At 48.3% G+C, this 21,461-nt stretch overlaps 2 protein-coding genes across 4 annotated transcripts in view; one reads left to right on the plus strand and one right to left on the minus strand.

Annotated features, from left to right (window-relative positions):
* Pcca (propionyl-CoA carboxylase subunit alpha) overlaps nucleotides 1-16,546 on the plus strand; it is a 360,840-nt gene extending 344,294 nt beyond the window's left edge. For both annotated transcript variants that reach the window (XM_076871993.1, XM_076871994.1), the window contains 3 exons: nucleotides 2,839-2,979; nucleotides 13,910-13,987; nucleotides 16,180-16,546. In XM_076871993.1, coding sequence (XP_076728108.1) covers nucleotides 2,839-2,979; nucleotides 13,910-13,987; nucleotides 16,180-16,248 — 288 coding nt within the window. In that variant the 3' untranslated portion in view covers nucleotides 16,249-16,546. The remainder of the gene's footprint in view (nucleotides 1-2,838; nucleotides 2,980-13,909; nucleotides 13,988-16,179) is intronic.
* A 1,172-nt stretch (nucleotides 16,547-17,718) lies between these two features.
* Ggact (gamma-glutamylamine cyclotransferase) overlaps nucleotides 17,719-21,461 on the minus strand; it is a 39,067-nt gene continuing 35,324 nt past the window's right edge. For both annotated transcript variants that reach the window (XM_076872512.1, XM_076872513.1), the window contains one exon: nucleotides 17,719-18,645. In XM_076872512.1, the coding sequence (XP_076728627.1) occupies nucleotides 18,183-18,632 (450 nt within the window). In that variant the 5' untranslated portion in view covers nucleotides 18,633-18,645 and the 3' untranslated portion in view covers nucleotides 17,719-18,182. The remainder of the gene's footprint in view (nucleotides 18,646-21,461) is intronic.

Raw genomic sequence — 21,461 nt, forward strand, 5'->3', positions numbered from 1 at the left:
TCGATTGAGGAGCCCATGCAGGCCAGACCCAGAGGGCACCGTTCCCTCTTTTAAGTTATTCAAGAGCTTTGTATCTAGGTGGTGGTGGTTTGGGGGCCAGTTCCCCAAAGCCAGCAGAGTGAAGTTCCGTCCCCTGATGAGGCCCCAGCTGACGCTCCCCCCTCCGCGACAGCCCGGCTCCACCAACAGGCAGCTTCTCATCAAACAGACGCTACTGCGGACCAGGCAGTGAGAACCGCTGTCTTCTGGGTCCTGCTTGGCCACCCTGTCAACGGGCCTGTAGAATGCTGGGCTGCCCACCTGAAAATGTCTGCAGTGGGGTCTGTCTGCTTCACAACAACAGCAACAAAAACATCTGAACTCTGCAGGGCAGTGTTGCACCCCACTCCTGGAATATTTAAATTTCCATCACTAAACTGAACTTGTATCCTGCCGTTGCTGAAGGGATACCTTCCTGAAATCTCTCAGCTAGTTGACTGCCTTGAGTCCCCAAAGAATCCAGAGACACCGATGGCTATCAGTTTTGACTGTAATCTCTGGTATATATTCTTAAATAACTTCTTTGTTGGGCATCAAAAGGCTTTTCTCATTCTCACTGATGGGTCCGCATGTGCCCCATTTCAGCCCCATGGGGCATGGGCTCCTTGTACCCCACAGGGGCCTCCAGAGGCTGTTTCAAGATGGTGGGCTCATGTGGGCACACTAACAGGGCCAGGACGACATCAAAGGTAATCTTAAGAGAACCTGCTCTCTGCCCCCCTTTGTATTCAGAAAGGCCATTTCTAAGCCAACCACGTGCACCAGAGTTTACTTTGTTGTTATTTTTTTACTTGTGATTACAATAAGTCACTTATCCTCCAAACGGATTTAAGAACAATAAACAAATACAAAAGGAAAAGGAACATTTCACTGGTAACAAAGCCTGCCTCTGAAGGCGCTGAGCTTTGTGACTCTCACATCTTTTTCCAAGCCAAGCAGGAGTCCCACAGAGAAAGGAATCCAGAAGATACGAAAATTATAAAGAGAGTAAAAGGATCCAGTTTTAGTCAGGATCTGGTAATTTCTGGGGAGAAATAGGGCTAACTGCACTCTTAGCACTGGATCCCTACTAATGCTTATTTGTGATATAGTTAAAATTAGTTCAGTTTATCTGTTGTGGTGGAAGTTCGTAAATGGCATTCTCCTCACTTTTCCTGAACTCACGAGTTCACAATGGCAGTTGAATTGGGCAAAAACCGATCTATGTGCAGCACTGGAAGCTGAAGGGGCACCGTGCTGACCAGTCCCAGAGAAGGACACCCCAGGGCGCTGCCCACAGGAAGGTAACTTCTGGTGGACTCCCACACCTTTCTCAATCCTGGATTTTCCCTTCCAAGGCAGAGGCAGCTACTAACACTGTGCAATCTGGCCCAATTATATTCCCCCCTTTTCTCCCCACCCCCATAGGTTTAATGAAGGACTTGGAGGTACAATTCATCGTTGATAAATAGTCCCTCTGCCCAGAATGTTTATTAGACTGACAGCAGCATGCACTCTCCTTGCTTTTTCCCTTGCCACTTATGACTCAGATGAATTTTAATAGGAGCAAAAAGCTTTTATTTGCACTGTAATTTCACTTAAGGATCATATCCTTCAGAAACTGGCAGATGCTTGTATGTCTTGATTGCAAAACACACACTCAGGAGTAAAGAAACATGCAAAAGATGTTATTATTCAACCTGTCACAGTGTCGCAATTCTGCTCGGAACCTAGGCCATCAAAGCTCCTCACCGGGGCCCTCCTCCCCTCTCCTTTTAAAGAGGCCCTGCAAAGAGCCTACTTGGAGGTCTCGCTGCCTCTGTACAGAATCCAAGGGTAAATTGGATTTCGTCTTGGCGTCGCTGCCATCACCGTGTCCACAGGAGGCCTCGGGTTGCAGCAGCTCTCCTCAAAGCGGGCTGCCCTGGTGCCGCTGCCACTCGCCCCAGAGGTTTGGTTGGTGGGAGTCCAGAAGTCTTCAGTGGCTCTTCCTCCAGCCATTTCTTCTCCTTTCCGTTTGGATGAATCAAATCAAAACGTATTCCCAGAGATAGGATTTTTTCCTGTCTGGTAGAAATTCTCTATTAGAAATGTTCAGTGGGACTGGACCCACTTTAAGGTGCCTCCTACAAGAGGGGCCCTGAAACCCTTGGCTGTGCACATTGTGTGTGGAAAGCCTTGATACTCTGCCCCCAGCTGGGAAGGTGTTCTCCTGATATCCATCCTCCCATCCTGTCATGGCAGAAAGATGGCTTTTTCAGTTGCCTGTGTAACATTTTATGCCATTGGAAAAGATCTGAATTTTAAAGATTGTTCACCCAAAACAAACACTGAAACCCTTTGTCTTAACTTGTGGGTGCACACGGTGCAGCCGCTCTCTGACGGGTGCGGGAGCCCTGCGACAGCGATCTGCTGCCATCTACTGATGTGAGCTCACAGCGTCACCGCCTCAGCCCTCAGCTGACCCAGCCCACCAGTCTGCCTTTCTCGGCACAAGTTTGTAAGCGGTGAAGGGACACCGGCAGATTCATACTGTTGTCTTTGTGAAGTGTTAAGATGTTTTTCTCAAGACTCCAGGATGATTATTATGTATTGCTAATTAAGGAGTAGTTTTTGTTTCAAGAAATTTCTTAGATGGCTGACTGACAGTATAAAAAGATAATGCATTTGGGTGTTATGTATAAGGAATTTAAGCATGTGACTTAAAGGATATTATTGGAATTTTCCTTTAAAAGCTAAATCCTGATTTTGAATGAGTGCTGCTTTGGAGGAAAAGTTCATCTTTTAAACTCCTTACGTTTTTTTTTTTTTCCCCTTAAGTACAAGGTACGTGTTTTAACCAAACTCGCTGCAGAATTGAACAAGTTTATGCTGGAAAAAGTGGCTGAGGACACAAGCAGCATCCTGCGTTCCCCGATGCCTGGAGTGGTGGTGGCTGTCTCCGTCAAGCCAGGGGACATGGTAAGGGCCATGCCTATCCCAGAGGGTCCTGGTAGCTCAGAATTATTCTCCACGACGTCACAACCGTGGCTGTTTTTCCTTGCCTTAAATGACCCCCACAAAACAGCAAAGCAGACCTTGTGAATTCTCCATCTCCCTGTTTGAGGTTTGACTGACTTAATGACACAGCTCTGAGCACCGCCCCTCCCCAGTGATCTGGAGCTGCAGCAGAAAGAAGGCCAGGTTTATTCTCTTATTTCCCAAATTCAGGGTTTTGAGAAGATTTTACTTAGAATTGCTATTTACTTTCCAGCACTTGTGCTTAACATACCCTTGAAGAACTCACTTTAAGAAACAGTCCTCTGGTGGGGGACTTTCTGCATGACTTCTGAAATGAACGTCTAGTTGGGAAGGAGAGTTAAGGGCAGGTCAACCCTGTAATCTGTATGGTACCAGAATGCTTCCGTCATTTGGTAAACAAAACGTAGGATCGCAGTTTGAAGTTTTTCATCTTGGCCTGGTGACACTAAAGCGTAGATCAAAGCCATATTAACATTCCCTCACATGTGCAGTCCCAAGACAGCTCGCCCTGGATGACCTGGTAGGATGTATGCATTTCTTAAAGTATAGACAGAAATCTCTATTGATTAGCAGAAAAAGTGAAATGAAAACCATTTAAGATGCAGCAGAAGGTTTCTAGAGGCACTTAAGTACTTGCATTTTTATTTATGTGCAGGAAAGTAGCAGCCAAACATGACAGACTGTCATGGATGATAAGGCGATTCCATTTTATACCTCAGTGAAGTCATTGGGGTTTACATCTTTTCCTGTCAAGATTATACTAAAATGCCTCCAGATTTCTTTATTAATACAGGGAAAATATCCTCTTAACATTGAGGAAAACTCACGGAGTTGGCACTGGCTTCTAGAAAAGTATCTACAGTAAAGGAATATTAATAAACGTGATGAGGTTCATTCAGGTGTTTTAGGTGCACAGCCTGAAATTGAGATGCGGCATTGGCAACAGCTGCACCTGATGATACGGAAATAGAGCCACTAGCTTTCTGGAAAAGCATCGGAGGCGAAGTGGCTGTGAATTGCTGCCCGTTTTGAAAGCATGGCTACTCCTGGAAGAAAGCACTGGCTAGGACTGACCCCGAGGGTTAGGAGATGGGAGAGGTGATCCACGGGAATTACACGTGTACAGGGCACTGTTTGCCTGCGTTCTGCTTCCCCGGGACGGATACAGGACGGCTCCTGGCCTCCATGCTAACCATCGCACAGGCACACGCTCCATTGGCGGAGGAACAGGGTACTCTTCTAAGGACTCATGGCAGGCCAGCACACAGGGTGCAGGATGTCTGTTCATTTTCCTTCTTAAAGTTTTTCTGGAAGCTGTAGAGTATATACACTGCCCGTCTGAGCTTGTCAGTCCTAATTGTGTGGCTTTAATTTGACAATCACATTTGTGCTTTTTTTTTTAAGTAATGTGTTTATCTTAAATCCTTACTTTTCTAACACCCGAGTCCAAGCCTAAGCCGAGAGGCAGGGCAGGGAGGAGGGGCGCGCCACCTGCCTGAAGCAGAGGGACAGGAGGTCGAGGTTATGGTGCTGGCTCCCATTTGCCCAGCTTGGGGCGGCTCAGCAGGCAGGAAGCACAGGAGCTTGCTAGGCCAGGCCAGCGCAGCCTCTTGTTTAACAAGTGCTGCCTCCTGGCCTAGCTTTTCCACATACCAAAGGGGTTTAACCTTCATACTTTCCATTTCCTGGTTAATAATTTAATGTGGGAAAGCAAGGCATTTGGTGGAAGGGAACAATGTGATATTAGTGTTTGCTTCATTGGGGTGGCTCAGATACTGAAAGCATCCACCCATAGTTAAATGTGGGTACTGAGAATGGTTTAATTTGAGGACTCATTGTTAGAAACAGTGTCACTGTGAAGCAGTGAGGCCTATATGATGTGTCCCTTAAAGTCAGAGTTCGTGGAGGCCACCCAGGGAAGTGGCTCGTCATCTCCGCATCCTGCATCCTCTTCAGGAATGCTCTTTTCCCATGTGTGCCCACGCTGGTCAGGTGGGCATACGCTTCCTTTTATTTCTCTCTTTGGGTCCTCCCAGAACTTCTTTTCATATTCTGTGCCATTATATTGTGATAAAACAGTCTTTACTCTTGAATTACTATTATGAGTGAAGAATGTCCCAAACCCCTAATACTGAAACCAAATGAGGGTGAGAAATTCGGCTCTTACAGCAACTTCTATAGTTAAATTCTGTCTTGTGTAATTAAAACATAAGAAACTTTACTTGGACCAAAAGCATAGCACTTACTCCATTAGGCCATTATAAGAAAATACTCCTTGTAGCTTTTAAGTTTTGTTGATTCAAATTATTTTAACACTGCAGGGCACATTAGGTTTTTCTCAGAATATAACAAAAGCTGAGCAAGTTTCCACTCTGGTTAGTACGAAGATGATGCAATCAGTTACTCCGTGTGTTTTCAGGGGAATCAGGGACACAGTACCAACCAAGGGCCTGCGAGCATTCTGTTTTACTCCAAAACATTATTTGTAATTTAACTTCCAGCAACCTATCATTTTTATGTTGACCATTAGAAAACTTGAAACATATAGAATGGTGGGTCAGCAATAAGTTCTGCAAAAGTGACATAAACCGTAAATGACGAATCTGTTTTGTGAAATGAGCACTTGAGCAGTTTAAGAACCTTAGGAAGAAGAGACTTGGGCTGGCTGCTTGGACTTGAGATGCACCCGCCGGACATCTTGGTGTGTGGGGCAAGAGCCCGTGCTCTTTCCGGGTTTGCATGGCAAAAGCACCTGATGTTTTCAATCTCTGTGATTCACTATTTAACATTAAGTATGGCAGCAAAATCATTTTTACATGATTATTAAATTGGTTTTTCTTGGCTATGGGGGCAGGAGATGTTAGGACAGTAAAATGCATAAAAGCAAACAAACCACAAAGTAGGACTATGATTATTAAAGTCATGATTCACAAATTTAAATCTGAAAATGATAAAATGACTTTTATATGCCTTTCCTTTTTTTTTTAATATTTATTTTTTTTTAGTTCTCGGCAGATACAACATCTTTTGTTTGTATGTGGTGCTGAGGATCGAACCCGGGCCGCACGCATTCCAGGAAAGTGCGCTACCGCTTGAGCCACATCCCCAGCCCCTTATATGCCTTTTCTATATACTTTCTGAAAATATTTTTACAGTGACATTTCATTTTGAAAAATACCTCTTTTTCATACAACACTATCATTTTTAAATATATATATCTTACATGCATGTATCATAAACTGAGAACACTTACATAATCAAAGTTAGCATTTTTTATAAATTGCTTTAATTTTTAAACTTGTGATATTCTTGATCAAAAATATTTAAAGTCCATTTTCTTTCAGAATGAAGGCAGAATACACTTTTCCCACATGCTAACATTAGATGTACAGTTGCTACATTTATTGCATGATTTTTATTTTGACTTTGAAGTGTAAAATAAAGCCATTCTGAGCACATTTGTATTGATATCAGGAAAAAAAAAAAAAGAGCCAGCCCACTCGATATTTTAACACTGCATTTAGTTAAGACTCTTCTGAGTTATGCTTGGGTTCTGCAGAAATCTCATATTGCATTAGAGATATTCATCTTATTTAATGCATCAGAAAATTAAATGAGGCACAACACATAAGAAGGCTGCATGCTCATTTACATTTCTGTCTTCCTTAGTTGGTGACATTTGTTTGTGAATCCAGGTAAAATAATAGAGAAGCATTTAGTACCTGTTGCTGTTTTTCATGACACTTAGCCCTGTTCCTATTAGAAAACAGACTTTGGGATATTTTTGTGAGGCTGAGATGAGGAAGATCCCCTTTGTTTTGAGACTGACATTGAGCAGAAGGGCAATTAGGGATTTAGGATTGTTGCTCTCCAGAACAATGCCTTAGGCAAAAATGGCATCCTCTGTAGAGTACCAGTGCAAACACTGCGGGATCATTAGTAGAACCACCCAGATTTCACCCTGGCTCTTTCTCCTTGCATGTGGCCCTTCCAGGGGGGGTTTCCCAGGCACATAGGTAACCACAAACCACAAGGCGCAGGGGCCCCACTGCACAGCCTGATGGACCACCTTCCCTTTGTCTCCAAAGCTCCTCCTTCAATAGAGCTTCAGGCTGACCTTGGGGAGTGGCAGACAGATTTGGAAAACCTTTGCTTTTCCTATCTTGAAGAAAGGCCGTAGTTGTGAGGTATCTGGGTAAGAAGGGTTGGATGGGACCTGCTAGTGGGTGTGCCCATGCCACCAGCCTGGGCGCCTTGTCAGCCAGGAGCGGTGATTGCATCTTTCTCTGGCAAAGGAGCGAGCCAGGCCGTTGGACAGATTTTTCAGTTTCTGGATACCTTGATTTAGAATTAGAAAATGATGGCAATAATTATATGTACATATTTCATAGCAGTGGTTACTGAAGCAGTTTATTTGGGAACATGCCAGCTTTGCACCTAAACCTCAGATTGTATTCCACAGCACGTACGTGGAGATTCCTGTGTTCATTTATATTTTAAACCTTTAAATCATGGAATATTACGAATGTACAGAAGGTTATAGAGAGCAGTCTCACAGTCACCAGTATGTTCTCTGTTCACCTTTACAATATTTGCTTCAGATTTTACATAGCAATAAAATATTACACATGCCATGAGCTTGCCCTGCGGTCTCTCTAGTGGGGTTCCTGCCCTGTCTTCTTCAGAGGTGACAACTTTCCTGGTCTTGGCCATTTAATCTTTTCCAGGTAACATATATTTTTTAAATCTGAGGGGTAGTTTTTTTGTTGGCAACAATTTGGCAGTTTTTACAATTTAACTTAATGATAATTATCAATATGAGATCAAAATATCTCGATGGATCAATCAGCAAATTAAATACTGTAGGACAGTCTTCTGCAAGCCCAGGAATGCTCTCTCCTGGGACGAGAGGCATGATGTATTTGTTTTAAACATCACTGAACAAGATGGTTCTCAGCTTTAGACAGATTCAAAATATCTTTTCCACAAATGTAAGGAAAAAATCACAATTTCACTGAGTCCTCTACCATGGCCTACTCCACACAGGTAGAGAATGCAGACTGATTTCTTATAGGTATCTTAAGGCATTTTTGTAACTATATAGGTTTTGGCTCTGGTTTTGAGTTAAGTTAGAGGGCAGTAGGGAGTAATATTTTCTTTATTTTAAGGAATTTTGTGAAACCTGAGACTTATTTTGCACTGGTCACAATCCGCCCTCCTTTCCTGGTCTCCTGTCTCCCACTGCACGGTTCCAGGGAGTCCCTGGGGGACCCCAACCCACGACCTCCAATCCTGAGCCAGGAACCAAGCCATACATGTTACCTCGCCCCTCAGCAAGTCCCAGGAGGCCTGCAGCTCCTCCGCCAGGGGCTTGGGACATTTCTCCGTGTGTCTCCTTTCCTCATAATTTGATGATGGTTCCACCTGGCTTAAATGCTTCAGCCTCCTGGGGTTCCCCCACCCCCGCCAGGGCACACTTAACATGAAGATATTGGGAAAGTACACACTGCTCCCACAGGAGCCATGAGGGGACACGTAGCAGCTATCTCAGCGGCTCAGAAAGAGGAAGCTGGAATCACCAGGGTCCAGCCTGCCTTTTAGCCAAGTCAGCAGTCAGGGCCCTAGACACACTGCACTGGGCACCTGTGCTACATGGCACAGCCTTTGAAGGGGCATTGAGGGGTTTTCGCCTGTGCGGAGTAGTGGCAGGGTTGACACCGATCCCCAGTTTTCTGGGGGCCGGTGCTGAAGGGGAGACTGCGGCAGGCCAGTAAGCCCTCCAAGCCTTCTGTCTCATTTGGCAGACAAACACAGAAGGGAGGACAACAAAAGAAGGCTCCTTCTCCCATAAAAATGCATCCTCCCCCTCCTTTCTCCCTCCAAAAGGGGACTGATTTTTTCAGCTGCACACGGCGATTTGGTGCTCAGTCTTGCAGGGAAACAGTTGCTGTCTGAAGAGGCAGGAAACAGTTTTCTTTTAATTGCCGAAATCATTCGGAAGTGCTTCATGCCCCGCTTCTATACAGCAGATGCTGTGCATTAATTGGCCTGCGTAGAAGTGACCCAGGGTTCCTTGCAGCAGGCCCAATTTTAGGCAGAGGGTTTAAATAGCTTATTTATTATTTTGTATAATCTGGCGTACATTATGTGCTCACGCACGTGTCGTGTTTCATGGTCTGCAGTTTCTAATGTCATGTGGGTTTCAAAACCTGTGTTTCTCTGGTAATGTAGTAGCAGCAGGTAAGCTCAAAATACCATCCATCAGGAGCTAATTTTTTATCCAGATACTCCAATGACTGATGAACCTGTCTTTTGTGTGAATGTTGAGCACAGTAGAAGGCCATATGCCACTGGCACGGTTTCCTCTGCATTCTTTACAGTTGCTAGAGAGTGGGCTTCCAAGGGGGAACAAACTCGACGCCAGTGGCGTCGTCTCTCCTATATTGAAATGACAGCACCTTAAAGCAGCCCTGGGTTTGATTGACAAAAGGGGGTAGGGGCCGTCTTAAAGGAAACCTGACTCCCATAATGATTTTCTTTATCAGAGATATGGCTGCACACTCCTAATAGGGAACCTTGTTTTGTTCCTCCCCGTCTGTTGCAAGCAGACCTCAGCCCATTAGAAGGGCCTCCCTTGTGTGGGAAGCCACAGCTGTTACTGTAAATCTCATCCAGTCACTGTATCACCCCCATTTTGTGGCTCTGAAGGATGAAATTGAGAAATGGAATACTGTGCAGTCATCCTTCACGTCTCCAATTTGAGGCCTCTGCCATCATTTTCATGCTTTTATTCCAAATCAAATAACATTAGTGGGTGACACCCCCTTCTGATCAATATCTGGTCACAAGTGCAGCTTTCAAGCCTCCGCTTTTGGGGTCCTCCTTTTATGTTGGGTGGAGATCCCCCCCTCTTTCCTCTCCTGCACCTCCTTTGAGCTTCCTGAGGGGCCATGGCAGTTCGCGGTCGGAAGGATACACGTTGCCAAATGTGTCCCAGTCCCTGTGTGTTTTCCGAGAGAGGCCACGTGCGCGGGGAGGTTCTGTCTTTTAATCTTTGTGGAAGGAGTAGAGAGGACTTGGTAGAAGGAGATTGGGGGCTTTAATCAGAAACAAGATGTGGCTTAAATCATTAGCACAACAAAGCATACTATAAGCTTCAAGATAAAAGTCTCTGGGGAAAGAGTCCTCTGAAAATAAATGGAACTTGATAGATTTCCATATCATTTATAACTTCCCTTAATTACACTTGGAAGACTTGCCAGTAAAACTGGAAAATTGGCAGCCTCTATCCATTAGAGTCATTTTGCCCACCATGGCAAGCAGCTGGCTTTACTGGATTTTATTTCCCATCACTCACAATTAATCATCAGCTGGAGATGTCTGAAACTCTTCAGCACAGAGCGATGCTGGGTGACGTGCAGGCCCCTAAACATGCGAAAATCTGCTGAGTAAATGGGCCGAGTTCTCTCTCCAGCCTACTCATTCGGGGGCAAGGCTGGCTCCCGCTTAATGAGTGCTGCTCTGATAATCGGATGCGAATGTGAACCTTGACCCCGTGTCAGGGGAGAGGACGCAATAAGCCGGATGAAAGATATAGGATTCTCGGGCCTCCAAACTTTGCACCAATTAGACAGGAGCGGGGAAATACATCAGGCGGGCTGGGCTCATCAGAAAGACTTTCCCGGCTTGTGACCATTTAGTAAGCCCAGCACTGGAGACATCCTGTCACAATCATTAAGTCTTTATCAGATGGTTCACTAAAGTGTTGGAGAAGCGTGCTTTGCACATGCTGCAGGAGCGGGGCCTGCCATGCACACTGCCTGCCCGAGCCTGCAGGCCCCGGTGAGCCCAGCTAATGCCCAGCTCCCCAAGCCCTCTGGGCAGGCCCCAAGGTGCTGCCTCCATGGGCCCCTGCCCAGCTCCCGTGCGCTGGGATATGTGGTGTGCTCTTGTGGGACAGTGTGGGCCACGAGCTCCAGGGCCCCAGATGAGAGCAGGGTCTCACCAGAGCCCAGAGATGCTGCTTAGAGGGGCCTAGGCCTGGCTCGAGTCCACCCAGACCCTGAGCACACCGCCCAGGGACAGCCGCTGCCCAGAGGCTGGCCGCACGTGGTTTGTTTCCACTGCATTCTCCAACGTGCAGTCTGCATTGTGTGTGTTTCCCCGACTGGTTTTTTGGGGGATGAAATATGTTGAAATTAGATGAAGCCCATGTGTGGACATGTGTGTTTGTGGACGTGTGTGTACATGTGTGGAATGATGCTCTGGGACAACGCTGCGGGGTGGGTATCAGGGACTGATTTCTAAGAGCTACCTCTTAGGCACGGGTGAGAGCAAACACTTTATAAAACAGATAAAGCCGAGGGGAGATACTGTGACTCAGGTTTTCATTTGAAGGTAAATCATGAGGTAAGTATGGCCACAGACACAGGGAGAGGACCTGGGGAAACAGGCATGAAAGGCCATGGAGAGCCCTGGTCACACTTCAGTGCTGCGCTGGTCGGGCAGAAGACAGGATTCCTTTGTATCAGGACGTACTTTCTCTGGTGTGCGTGTGTGTGTGTGTGTGTGTGTGTGTGCGCGCGCGCGCGCACGCACGCGCGTGTGTGTGTCTCCTTTTTTTTCTTCTGTGCAGCACTGGGGGGTCTGACCCAAGGCCCCGAGCATGCTAGGTGAGCACTGTACACTGAGCAGTACCCCTAGAGCCTTTTGACTTCTTTTAATCACCAGTTTCACAGTCAAAGGGACTTGTAATTTTGGGATTTCCCACTTCTGATCGTCTCTGGCTACATCTGAGTCTTTGAACTTCTGCTTAAAGATTTGGGACCTAGCCCTTGCAGTCACCTCTTCGCAAATGGTCCATGTTATAAGCACCCGAGCTAGCCAGGGCCAATGGCCAATGAGAAGTAACGGCAGAGCTCCATAACTCATTGTCCACCCACTGTGCCCAGGCTGTAGCAGGGTCTGGAGGGCAGTTGTGGCTTGGCCTAACTGTCCTTGAGCATGTTTGCTATGGGAATCATTGTCAGGCTGGCCTTTGCCCCTTGGCATGACCACTGTCTCCCGTGCAGGCTTCATTTCTCACTCTTATTTGCAGATCTGTTTAGGGAAGCAGCAGGGGCTCCCTGCCTGCCTAGCAGACTCTAGCAATGGGATGAGTGGGGATGGGTAGTAGCAGGGGTACAGCTGCTGGCAGAGGACTGAGGCTGTGCCCACCCACCCAAGCTGAGGGGCAGGGGTAGACAGGCTCCAAGCCAGCTCTGGGCTCTAATATCCACGGAGGAAGACAGAGTGGGTGGGCGTGTGGGAGGTCAGCACACAAGTACCCGTGGCAGGCAGGGACTTGTCCATCTGCAAAGGGCGTAGTGACCGGAGCCCAGAGGTGGAGATTGAATCATAATTTTGGGACAGAATTTCCATGGTGTTCTGTTGCAACTCGGACCCACTTCCAAGGAAGCCGCCTGCCCTGTGACCTGGGTGCCCAGTCTTTGGGTCTGGGTAGTAGAGTCCTGTTGCTGGCTCTGTCTGGGAGGCCGTGGGCTGGGCTACTTCATGGACCTGCCCTTCTCTCTTCCTTGGTCTCTGCCTTCCTCTGAAGAGAGAAAAAGGACTAAATGGTGTGTGTGGGGGGGTGACTGTCCCAGGGGCATGTGCATCGCTGAGGTACTGCCCTCCCTGTCCCCCTGAGCATTGCTCTGCCCCGGGTATGGAATGCAGACGCCAGGTGAGGTGAATCTGCAGTGACAGCGAGCACTGTGCGCTCGGCAGCATGGCGTCTCCTCCGTGCCAGCTCCGGAGCTTTGGCATTCCCTCTCTTCCTATATTTCTGTGCCAGGAAAAAACAGCCCACCACCTGAACAGCAGAGGAAAGAATACCCAGAGCTCAGGCTCCCGGCACTGCCAGTGAGACAGCTTGCGCCCCACAGGGGGCTGGGAGGGGACTTGGAGATCACTTGGGGATTGCAGGAAAGAACATTCTCCAGGCACTTGTGCAGCACTGGCCAAGCACAGCCCCAGTGCCCACCAGCACCCCACAGAGCCCTGGTCCTGCCATTTCAAAGACCCAGAGCCCCTTTCAAATCTGGCCTAGCTCGTGGGGGCTTGCCTGTCAAGACCAGAGAAAAGTGAATAAACAGAGTGGCTTTTAGTCTGCAATTCCTGGGTCGAAGCCCCTGGCTTCACCCCAGTGAGTTTAAACTCGGCTCAGCCAGGATTTCCCTCATGATAAGGCAGACGTCGGAACCCAGGAAGCCTGAGCAGGGGCCTGTGAACCCAGCTGCAGGTGTTGTCCAGGTGGGGGAAGCGCCTTCGTCAGGAGGGGTGTCTGCAGGGGAAGGTGCCATCCTCGTGGCCTGATGCTCCCCAGCACCATCAGCAGAGATGTGCCCATTTTGGTAATGGCTGCACTGAGCTAAACTCACACACGGTATGACCCTGTAAAGGGGCAGCTGTCACCGTCACCATAATCAATGTTAGAACAATATTATCCAGTTTTGAAACCCTGCACCTGACAGCACTTACTTTGGTGTCCTCCAGCCCCAGAAAAACCTTCAGTCTTTCAGTTTTGGGAAACTTGCCTATTCTGGACATTTTAGGAAAGTAGAAAATATTCCAATTTTGCAGCTAAATTTAAAGGTCCCCAGGGGAGCCCCACAAGCAGTACTCCATTTTTTCCTAATGAGGACTTGTTGATAGAAGGAATGGCCTTTCACTACCGTCCCCTAAAGATGAACTTGGAATGGGAATGTTAGAGGACATTCACACATTTCAGTACGTTTGACCAAGAATTCCTTAGTGATTTCATTCTTGGACGTTACTGCAAAGTTGGAGTGCTTTTAAAACTTCAGCTTACTCTTCTTTCATTTTCTAGGTATCAGAAGGGCAGGAAATTTGTGTGATTGAAGCCATGAAAATGCAGAACAGTATGGCGGCCGGGAAGACTGGCAAGGTATGTTCCCACCAGTCCACACCAGCCTTATGACAAAGGAGAACTTCCACCTTGAGTCATGGATGGTTTGCCCTGCTAGGGACTGCGGACGCGATCTTTCTCTTCCCTGGGGAAGATGTTAAGATCCAGGAGCTCTTTGCTCTGCACTGATGCATCCCTGTCTCACAGAGTGGGTTCCAGAAAGTTCTGGAAGTCTGTATTATTATGTTCAGATAGTTAAAGAACAATTGTTCTTCACCTTAATGTCTTTCAAATTAAGGGGTCTTTAATTTTTAATGTTTACATCTGTCTTGGAGGCAGTTAGTTATCTGAGACTTAGGTGACACAGCAGGAAACGGTTTTACAGATTGCAAAAATTAATGTAACTCTTCAAGATAATTTTTCCATGAAGAGAACAATTCAGTTGTAGATCATGAGGATCCGCAGCCCTTGCACACATGTGGACCTTAATGATTCAGGGAGAAAAGGAGGAGAAAGGTGTGACAATACTGAAATTTGTTAAGAGTGAAACTTCTTGAATGTATTTTTTCTTTGAGGAAAACAAAAAGCCTGTGAAGCAATCGTTTCACTTTCTTCCCAGGACTCAGGGGATGCCATTAGTGGAAAATGACCCTTTTCTGAAGGGTGTCTGCTTTGGTAGTGTCTGCACAGTGGCGCATGATCGGCGTGACAACAGCAGCAAAGGCTGGCTGTGGCCTGCACTGTGGCCACACCGTGGGGACTTTGGGTGTAAAGAGAAATCCATCAGTTCACAACCAGGTTTACATCAGAGAGACACACAGCCTCTGTCTGTCACTCCAGAAGTCAAAGGGACTGATTCTCAGAGAAGGACAAGGGGATCCCTATAGCTCCCAGCAGGTAGAACAGAGGTCCCCATGCACACTGGCCAGCCTGGAGCAGGTACAGGTGGCCCCACCTTGTCAGGGAGGTTTGGCAGAGTAGGAGGGCATGATTTGTGGTGTTTCAGGAATCCTTTCAAAATTTTGATGACATTTTAAAAAGTGGATAAGAAAATGTAGGTTTCTGTTCACATAAAAACTATTCTTTGGGATTATTTAACATTTCATCTGTGATGATTTGTGTGGGATCAAGAAGAGTGTCAGCTGCAGGCTGGGGGTCCCCGTGTGGCGGGGCTGAGCGTGGCCTCGCTTCCTGCAGCAGTGTGAAGCCCCGTTGTGTGTCTTCGGATTTCCTCATGGAGCAGTCTCAAGGGAGGCAGAACCCTTTGCCCTCAGCAGCCCAGAGCTGCTTCTCAGGGGCTGCTGGGGGTGAGCGAATTCTGTGCTTTGGCCCATCCCCTGCTAGCTGGAGTCCCTCTGCACCACCCCCCTCCCCTGGGCCGAGAGCGCCATATTTCCTCCTAGAGAAAGGGTTCACGGTGGACAGGGTCTCTAATTTAGTGGCTGTAAAACATCACACATAATCAGAGGAGACTCAGGATTGTCATTTAGGCACTTCAGTCCAAATGGCATCTGCTGAGAGGGCTTTGGAATATTCCTGCACGGGTTCACATCCTTCTTAAAAACTCAGCTCTAGTTTGAGATAAAACAGCTGGCTGGACTCTCACCACGAATGGCGGGACACAGGCCAGCGCACCACCCCAGACGTCACTGGCATTTTGGGTGTCTGCCTACAGCCGGTGCTGCCAGTCAGTACAAACCCACGTGCACTTTCACACCCAAGTGGCTGCCTCCAGGGAGGCACAGGACCGGCTCCACACACTCTGGCCCCTCCCTGCTCATTTTAAATCTGAACACAAATTTGGCAAGCACAACTTGACGACACTGAGGAGAAATGGGTGGAATGAGAGGGCATAGTCCCACGTTCCATCATGCCACCAAGGGCAGGCCTCGAGGCTCCTGAAGGTCGCATTTCTCGTCACACGGGGGGCTGAGATTGGCTGGGGAGCTTCTCCTTTGCATCAGCATCTATTTGGACTGTGTGTGTGTGTGTGTGCGTGTGTGTGTGTGTGCGTGTGTGTGTGTATACATATATAGACGTTCTTTGCACCTCTTCTGTCCTTGTCAGCCCAGAGGGAGAGGTGAGGGACATCCTAAGGATCTTCAGGATGCCCCCAGGCCAAAGCTCCCTAGCCCGAAAGTCAGGTCAGTTCCCTCCAGAGAAGGAGTAGGGGGTTGCTGCCTTCAGACTGGAGCTTATGATTCTCTTCTCCCCCATTTTTTGAATTCCAGGTGAAGCTGGTACACTGTAAAGCTGGAGACACAGTTGGAGAAGGGGATCTGCTCGTGGAGCTGGAATGAAGTATTTATAGCCTTTCAGGCATCACCCGACTTAATTAGCCATTTGTATTATTCTCTCACACTCGATTTAGTCAAGTGTTTCACAGGAACACTCCTGTGCAGCCGGATCTACATCTCGTATTTATTCCACAGAAGAGTCAAAACCGACATTCTGCCAAAAAAATCACCAATGGAAATTTGTATTGATATAAACAATTATACATATGATTTGTACTTCTGTGAGATTTCCTATGATTTGTACTTCTGTGAGATTTCCTGGTGTCAAAATTAAATCAATAAAACCAAGCATTTGTCTAAATATTAGTTTGCCCTTTTTTTTGAATGAAGACAATGTACACATAAGCGACAGGCTGTGCCAGTTGACGTAACACTAGCATTCATTGTGATCCCTTTTAGAAATGTGGATTCCAGTTCTCTGCCTCCAGTTCTAGTAAATCAGCATTTGCCATCTTATAATCTGATCCCTTCTTTCTTCCGTAATTGAAGACTAACTCCTGGGGCTGATTATCTGACTTCCTAAGGACGAGGTGGCCAGGATGACTTCTCAAAACCCCCTTCCTGCTGTGATTCTATGCAGGCGCCACACTGGATGGCCGAGTCCTCAGGAGGTGACTTTGGGGCCCCCTGGCTGAGCTGGGGCACCGCCTGCATTGTCCCAAGGACAGGTGCACTGTCCAGGTCCGTCCCCACGCCACGGGTTGGGTCCTCGGGCCGTCTCACCCGAGCTCCTCAGCTGACACCCAGCCTTGCCTTTTGTGGTTTGTGAAGCAAGTTTCCAGTTAAGAGAGGCTAAAAATAATGATCATGTTTTTGTGCCAGATGTAGTTAGCGACCACAGTCTACCATTAAGTTGAAGAGTGAGCGAGCTCCCCAGCCAGAACGAGGCCACTGAGGAGCAGCAGCTGCATCTCCATTTGTTCTGAGTTCTTGGAATCCACCGCAGCCTTTGCTGGTGAGCAGAAGAGAGCCGAGCAGCGGAGCCGCTCACCGACGTGAAGCCCGCTGACAGACCGTCAGATGGAGGGGGCAGTAATTGGTACTTGGTGCCTTGCTAACATTATTTTAAGTGCTGTTTGTATTTGGAAGCTAAGCCTTCTGTCAGGCCTGAAGAACAAATTGCTAATGTGTTGGTTCTTCTCTAAAGGCCCACCCCCAAGTCCTGTGCCTTCAGGAGGTGTGATGGGCTGGCTGCGGGGGTCTGGGTGCAGATGAACCTCCATGTGAAACCTGGGTGCTCACCTGCATATGCCGTCAAGTGGGTGTTCATTATTTTGCTAGATTCAAATAAATCTATTTAAAAAGAGTCAAACACCAACACCTTTATATTTTAATTCCCAAAACATTTTGTTGGATTTTAAGTGGTATCTTTAGTAGTTTGTGTGTGTTCTCATAATTATGAAGAATGAGGCTATATTTCCAGTACAGCATGCTTTTCTTTATTTTTTTATTATTATATTGAACCACCCAAAATAAGTATTTACTCAAATTTCCTTTATTGGTGCTACAGGCTAGAATCAATTCAGCCAGCTGCCAACCTGACGGCAGCCATCTTTCCAGTCACTGAGGACATCGTCGTCAGAGAGAGCAGAGTGGAAGGAAGCATGAGAGCCTATGAGTTCTCCAGGTGCACTCAGGGGAATTCAGATCCAGAGGCTTCCTCCCCTAGTACATTCAGAAGCCCATGAGGCCCTTATAGCAGCAAGCAATGAGGTGGTACTGGGTGGAAAGATTCAGGGGTATGATCTTGCTGTTGGGATGTCAAAATTATTTGCAAAATCGATTCCACAAAAAGATAGATTGGTTTCTTTTTTCCTGACTGAGTTTTGCAAATGTCTGTTGAAAAGGGCACCAGTCTGCTGTAGCATTCGGGTACAGACTGAGTTGAGGTCTCCCAGCAGAGTGCCCTCTCCTCACTGTGGCCCCACCGGCCCTTCTCACCTGTTTTCTCGTGGGTTGTAACGCAGCCCGTGGGGTCCCTCCGAGTCATAGCTCTCGTGGTAGGGGAGGTGGACCCACTCGGGCGGGTAGGTGGCCGTGCTGTACAAAAAGCACTGCACGCTGTCCCCCGGGAAGCCCTCGCCCTCCCATGTGAGCACCTCCACCTGCACCTTGGTGCGCTGGTACATGTCAGGGCAGCCTTCAAAGTCATCAAGGAAGCACAGCATGCGCTCGTCCACCCTGTAGATCTCGCCCAGCACACAGTGGCCCCTGCCCGGGAGGTGGAGCAACCAGGGGATGCTGTGTTCACCAGCAATCACCAGCGGGTAGGGCTTGGCCGTGCGTCCTCGGCCCTGGAAGGCTGCAGAGCCATTGGCGCAGTCCAGCAAGACTTTGTGGTTGGGCTGGCCTTGCTTCAGGGTGCCGTACACGAAGACAAGGGCCATCTGTCTGCAGGGGCTGCAGGAGAAAGGGTACAGGCATGTCATGAAGTGGGAAGAACTGCCACCCCCGCATGTGGGGTGCAAACTGTGTGGAAAGCGCCAGAGAGAATGTCCAGCAGGCGTTGTTGGCTGGCATTCCCTCAGGGCCACTCCACGGTGCAGACCATAGACACACTGAGGATCCGGAGAGCTCCCAAACTTACTCCCCCCACCTCCATTCCTTCTCTCCCTCAGTGGGGAGTGGTCCCAGGGCCTCTGCACACTAGGCACGCAGTCTGCCTCTGAGCTACATCCTTAGCTCTTTTAATTTCTTTTTAAATATTTGAGATGGGGGGTCTCCCTAAGTTGTCCAGGCTGGCCTTGAACTTGTGATTCTCCTGCCCCAGACTCCCACGTAGCAGGATTACAGGCCTGCACCACTGCACTGGCTCCAATCAAACTTTCTTAATGGACACGGATTGGAAATTCTTACAATTTTCACATGTCATGAAAGATTTTGATTTAAAAAAAAAAAAATGTACAAGCTATTCTTAGCTTGCGGGCCTTTTGAAGTAGCGCCAGGCCAGACCTGTAGTCTGCCAACCCTTGGTCTGGAGAAGAGGCAAACGTTTGTGATTTCAACAACCTTTCATGCATTTGGTAGCCCTGATTTTCACTTTGGGACCTGTTGGCCCCAGAGCTAAGCTCAAAGCCACAAGACACCAGTCTGCTCTAACAGAAGATGGGGCATGCTAGACACCTCTGTGCCACCTGGCAGACTGACCCCTCCCCAGAGCCGCCCTGCACAGCCCACCCAGGTCCCCTGGCTCAGGCAGCCAAACAAGCTCAGGGGGAGCCACAGAGTCAGCATGCAACAGGGGACCTCCTTCCTGAGCTGCCCACGGAGTGCCAGCAGCCTACCAGGCGTCACCTGAAAGAGGCCACCTCTCTCAGGACCACAGGCCTGACCTCTTGATACCATAAACCACCTCACACCCACACCTCACTGGCCCATCCCCCCCCCCCCAGTGGAACAGCTTCAAGGCCAGAGGACACCTGACAGGGCCCCAGCAGTGACCCTGCTCTTGACCACCATGCGGTGGGCACTGTGGTCCCAGGAAATGCCAGGCACCGTTACAGCTGCTCTCTTGGAGAAAGCAGCCCTTTCAAGACACACTTGTCCGTCCAGTGGGGAACAGCCTGGTTTTGGCCAAAGCCTTGTAGAACTTCCAGTTTCTTAAGCCACTAATTTTCAATCTTTTTAAAAGGACTTTGAAATTGGCACAATAAATATTTGTTATAGAAACATTAAGAATAATTATAAGCAAACGTATATGTAAAACAGTCTCCCGAATCCAGCCCCAGAGAGAGGGAGGTTTTGGTACCACGTCTGTGCTTGGTCCTGCAGGTAGGACCACAGGCCTAGCCACAGCACTGGTGCACTTCCTTCCCCAGGTCCCAGGACGATGGTGCCTCATGGACTCACTGTGACTGCCAGCAGCCACCCTGCCCCCGGGGAAGGCAAACACTGACTGCTCACCTGGGTCTGGGCCAGACTGTTACCTAACGAAAGAGAGACTCCGACAAACCTGGAGGTACACGTTGAGGGGGAGCTGGGCCTCTTCAAAGCCCTGCCTCTCAGCCCTCTGCAGGCTTCTTGGACAGAGGCCTTGGTGATGGGGCTCCTGGTGCAGGAGCTCAGAACACTTCCTGGGAGGGCTCCAGGCGGGGCTCAGCGGCACAGCACTGGCCTGGTGTGCAGGAGGCCTGGGTTCAATCCCAGGACAGCAAAAAAGAACCAAAAGGTGCATCGGGAGCCTGTAAATAGCTTTGCAAGAAAGTGCAACTCCCTGTCCATCCACTCCCCAGAGTCCTGTTGGGTATTTCCACCCTGCTGACTGCTACTCCTTGTACTGTGGATCTTTTCCTTCCTTCCTTCCTTCCTTCCTTCCTTCCCTTCCTTCCCTCCTTCTTTTTTTTTTTTTTTTTTTTTTTTGGTACTGGGGATTTAAGGGGCACTCAGCCACTGAGTCACATCCTCACCCCATTTTTGTATTTTATTTAGAAACATGGTCTCACTGAAATGCTTAGCACCTCGCTTTTGCTAAGGCTGGCTTTGAACGTGTGATCCTCCTGCCTCAGCTTCCCAAGCCAATACTATTTCTTGATGCTTTAAATTATGTCTCCCTGGGCTGGGGATGTGGCTCAAGCGGTAGCGCACTCACCTGGCATGCGTACGGCCCCGGTTCGATCCCCAGCACCACATACAAACGAAGATGTGATGCACGCCAAAAACTAAAAAATAAATATTAAAAAAAATTCTCTTTTTTTTTTTTTAAAAAAAAAAACAACTATGTCTCCCTTCTACCCCGAAGCAGATGAGCACAGTATAGAGTGCGGACTTTAGAATGGATCACCTGCTGAAATCCTGTCCTCACACGGGGCCTCACACTGTAGAGTAGATCCCTTAACCTGTCTGTGCTGACTCTTCATTAACTGTAGAAGGAAGCACTCAGCAGCCACCTTGGGGGGCGTGGCACCTTTCTGGTCCAGTGCTCATCATTTCAGCCCAGGAACGTGGCGACACTGCTCTCAGCTGAGACCTGTGCGCCCTGGGTTAAACTTCCTCTCCTGGGCAATGTTGCTCCTTCATGAAGACTGCTTTGGGCTTCACCGTGCTGGGGACCCCGCCTCAACTTTTCTGGAAGCTCCGTCAGAACCTGCTGGCTCCTGCTCTCCTGCTGCTGCTTCCTATGGGGCCTGTGCCTGCAGAGCCCTCTGCCCAGCCTGGCCTGGGGACACTGCTGACCCTCACAGCCTGGGGCTCTCTGTGTTGGGGGGACCCTGGGCCCA

Source organism: Callospermophilus lateralis, chromosome 12 (assembly GCF_048772815.1).
Source record: "Callospermophilus lateralis isolate mCalLat2 chromosome 12, mCalLat2.hap1, whole genome shotgun sequence".
Classification (NCBI taxonomy): domain Eukaryota; kingdom Metazoa; phylum Chordata; class Mammalia; order Rodentia; family Sciuridae; genus Callospermophilus; species Callospermophilus lateralis.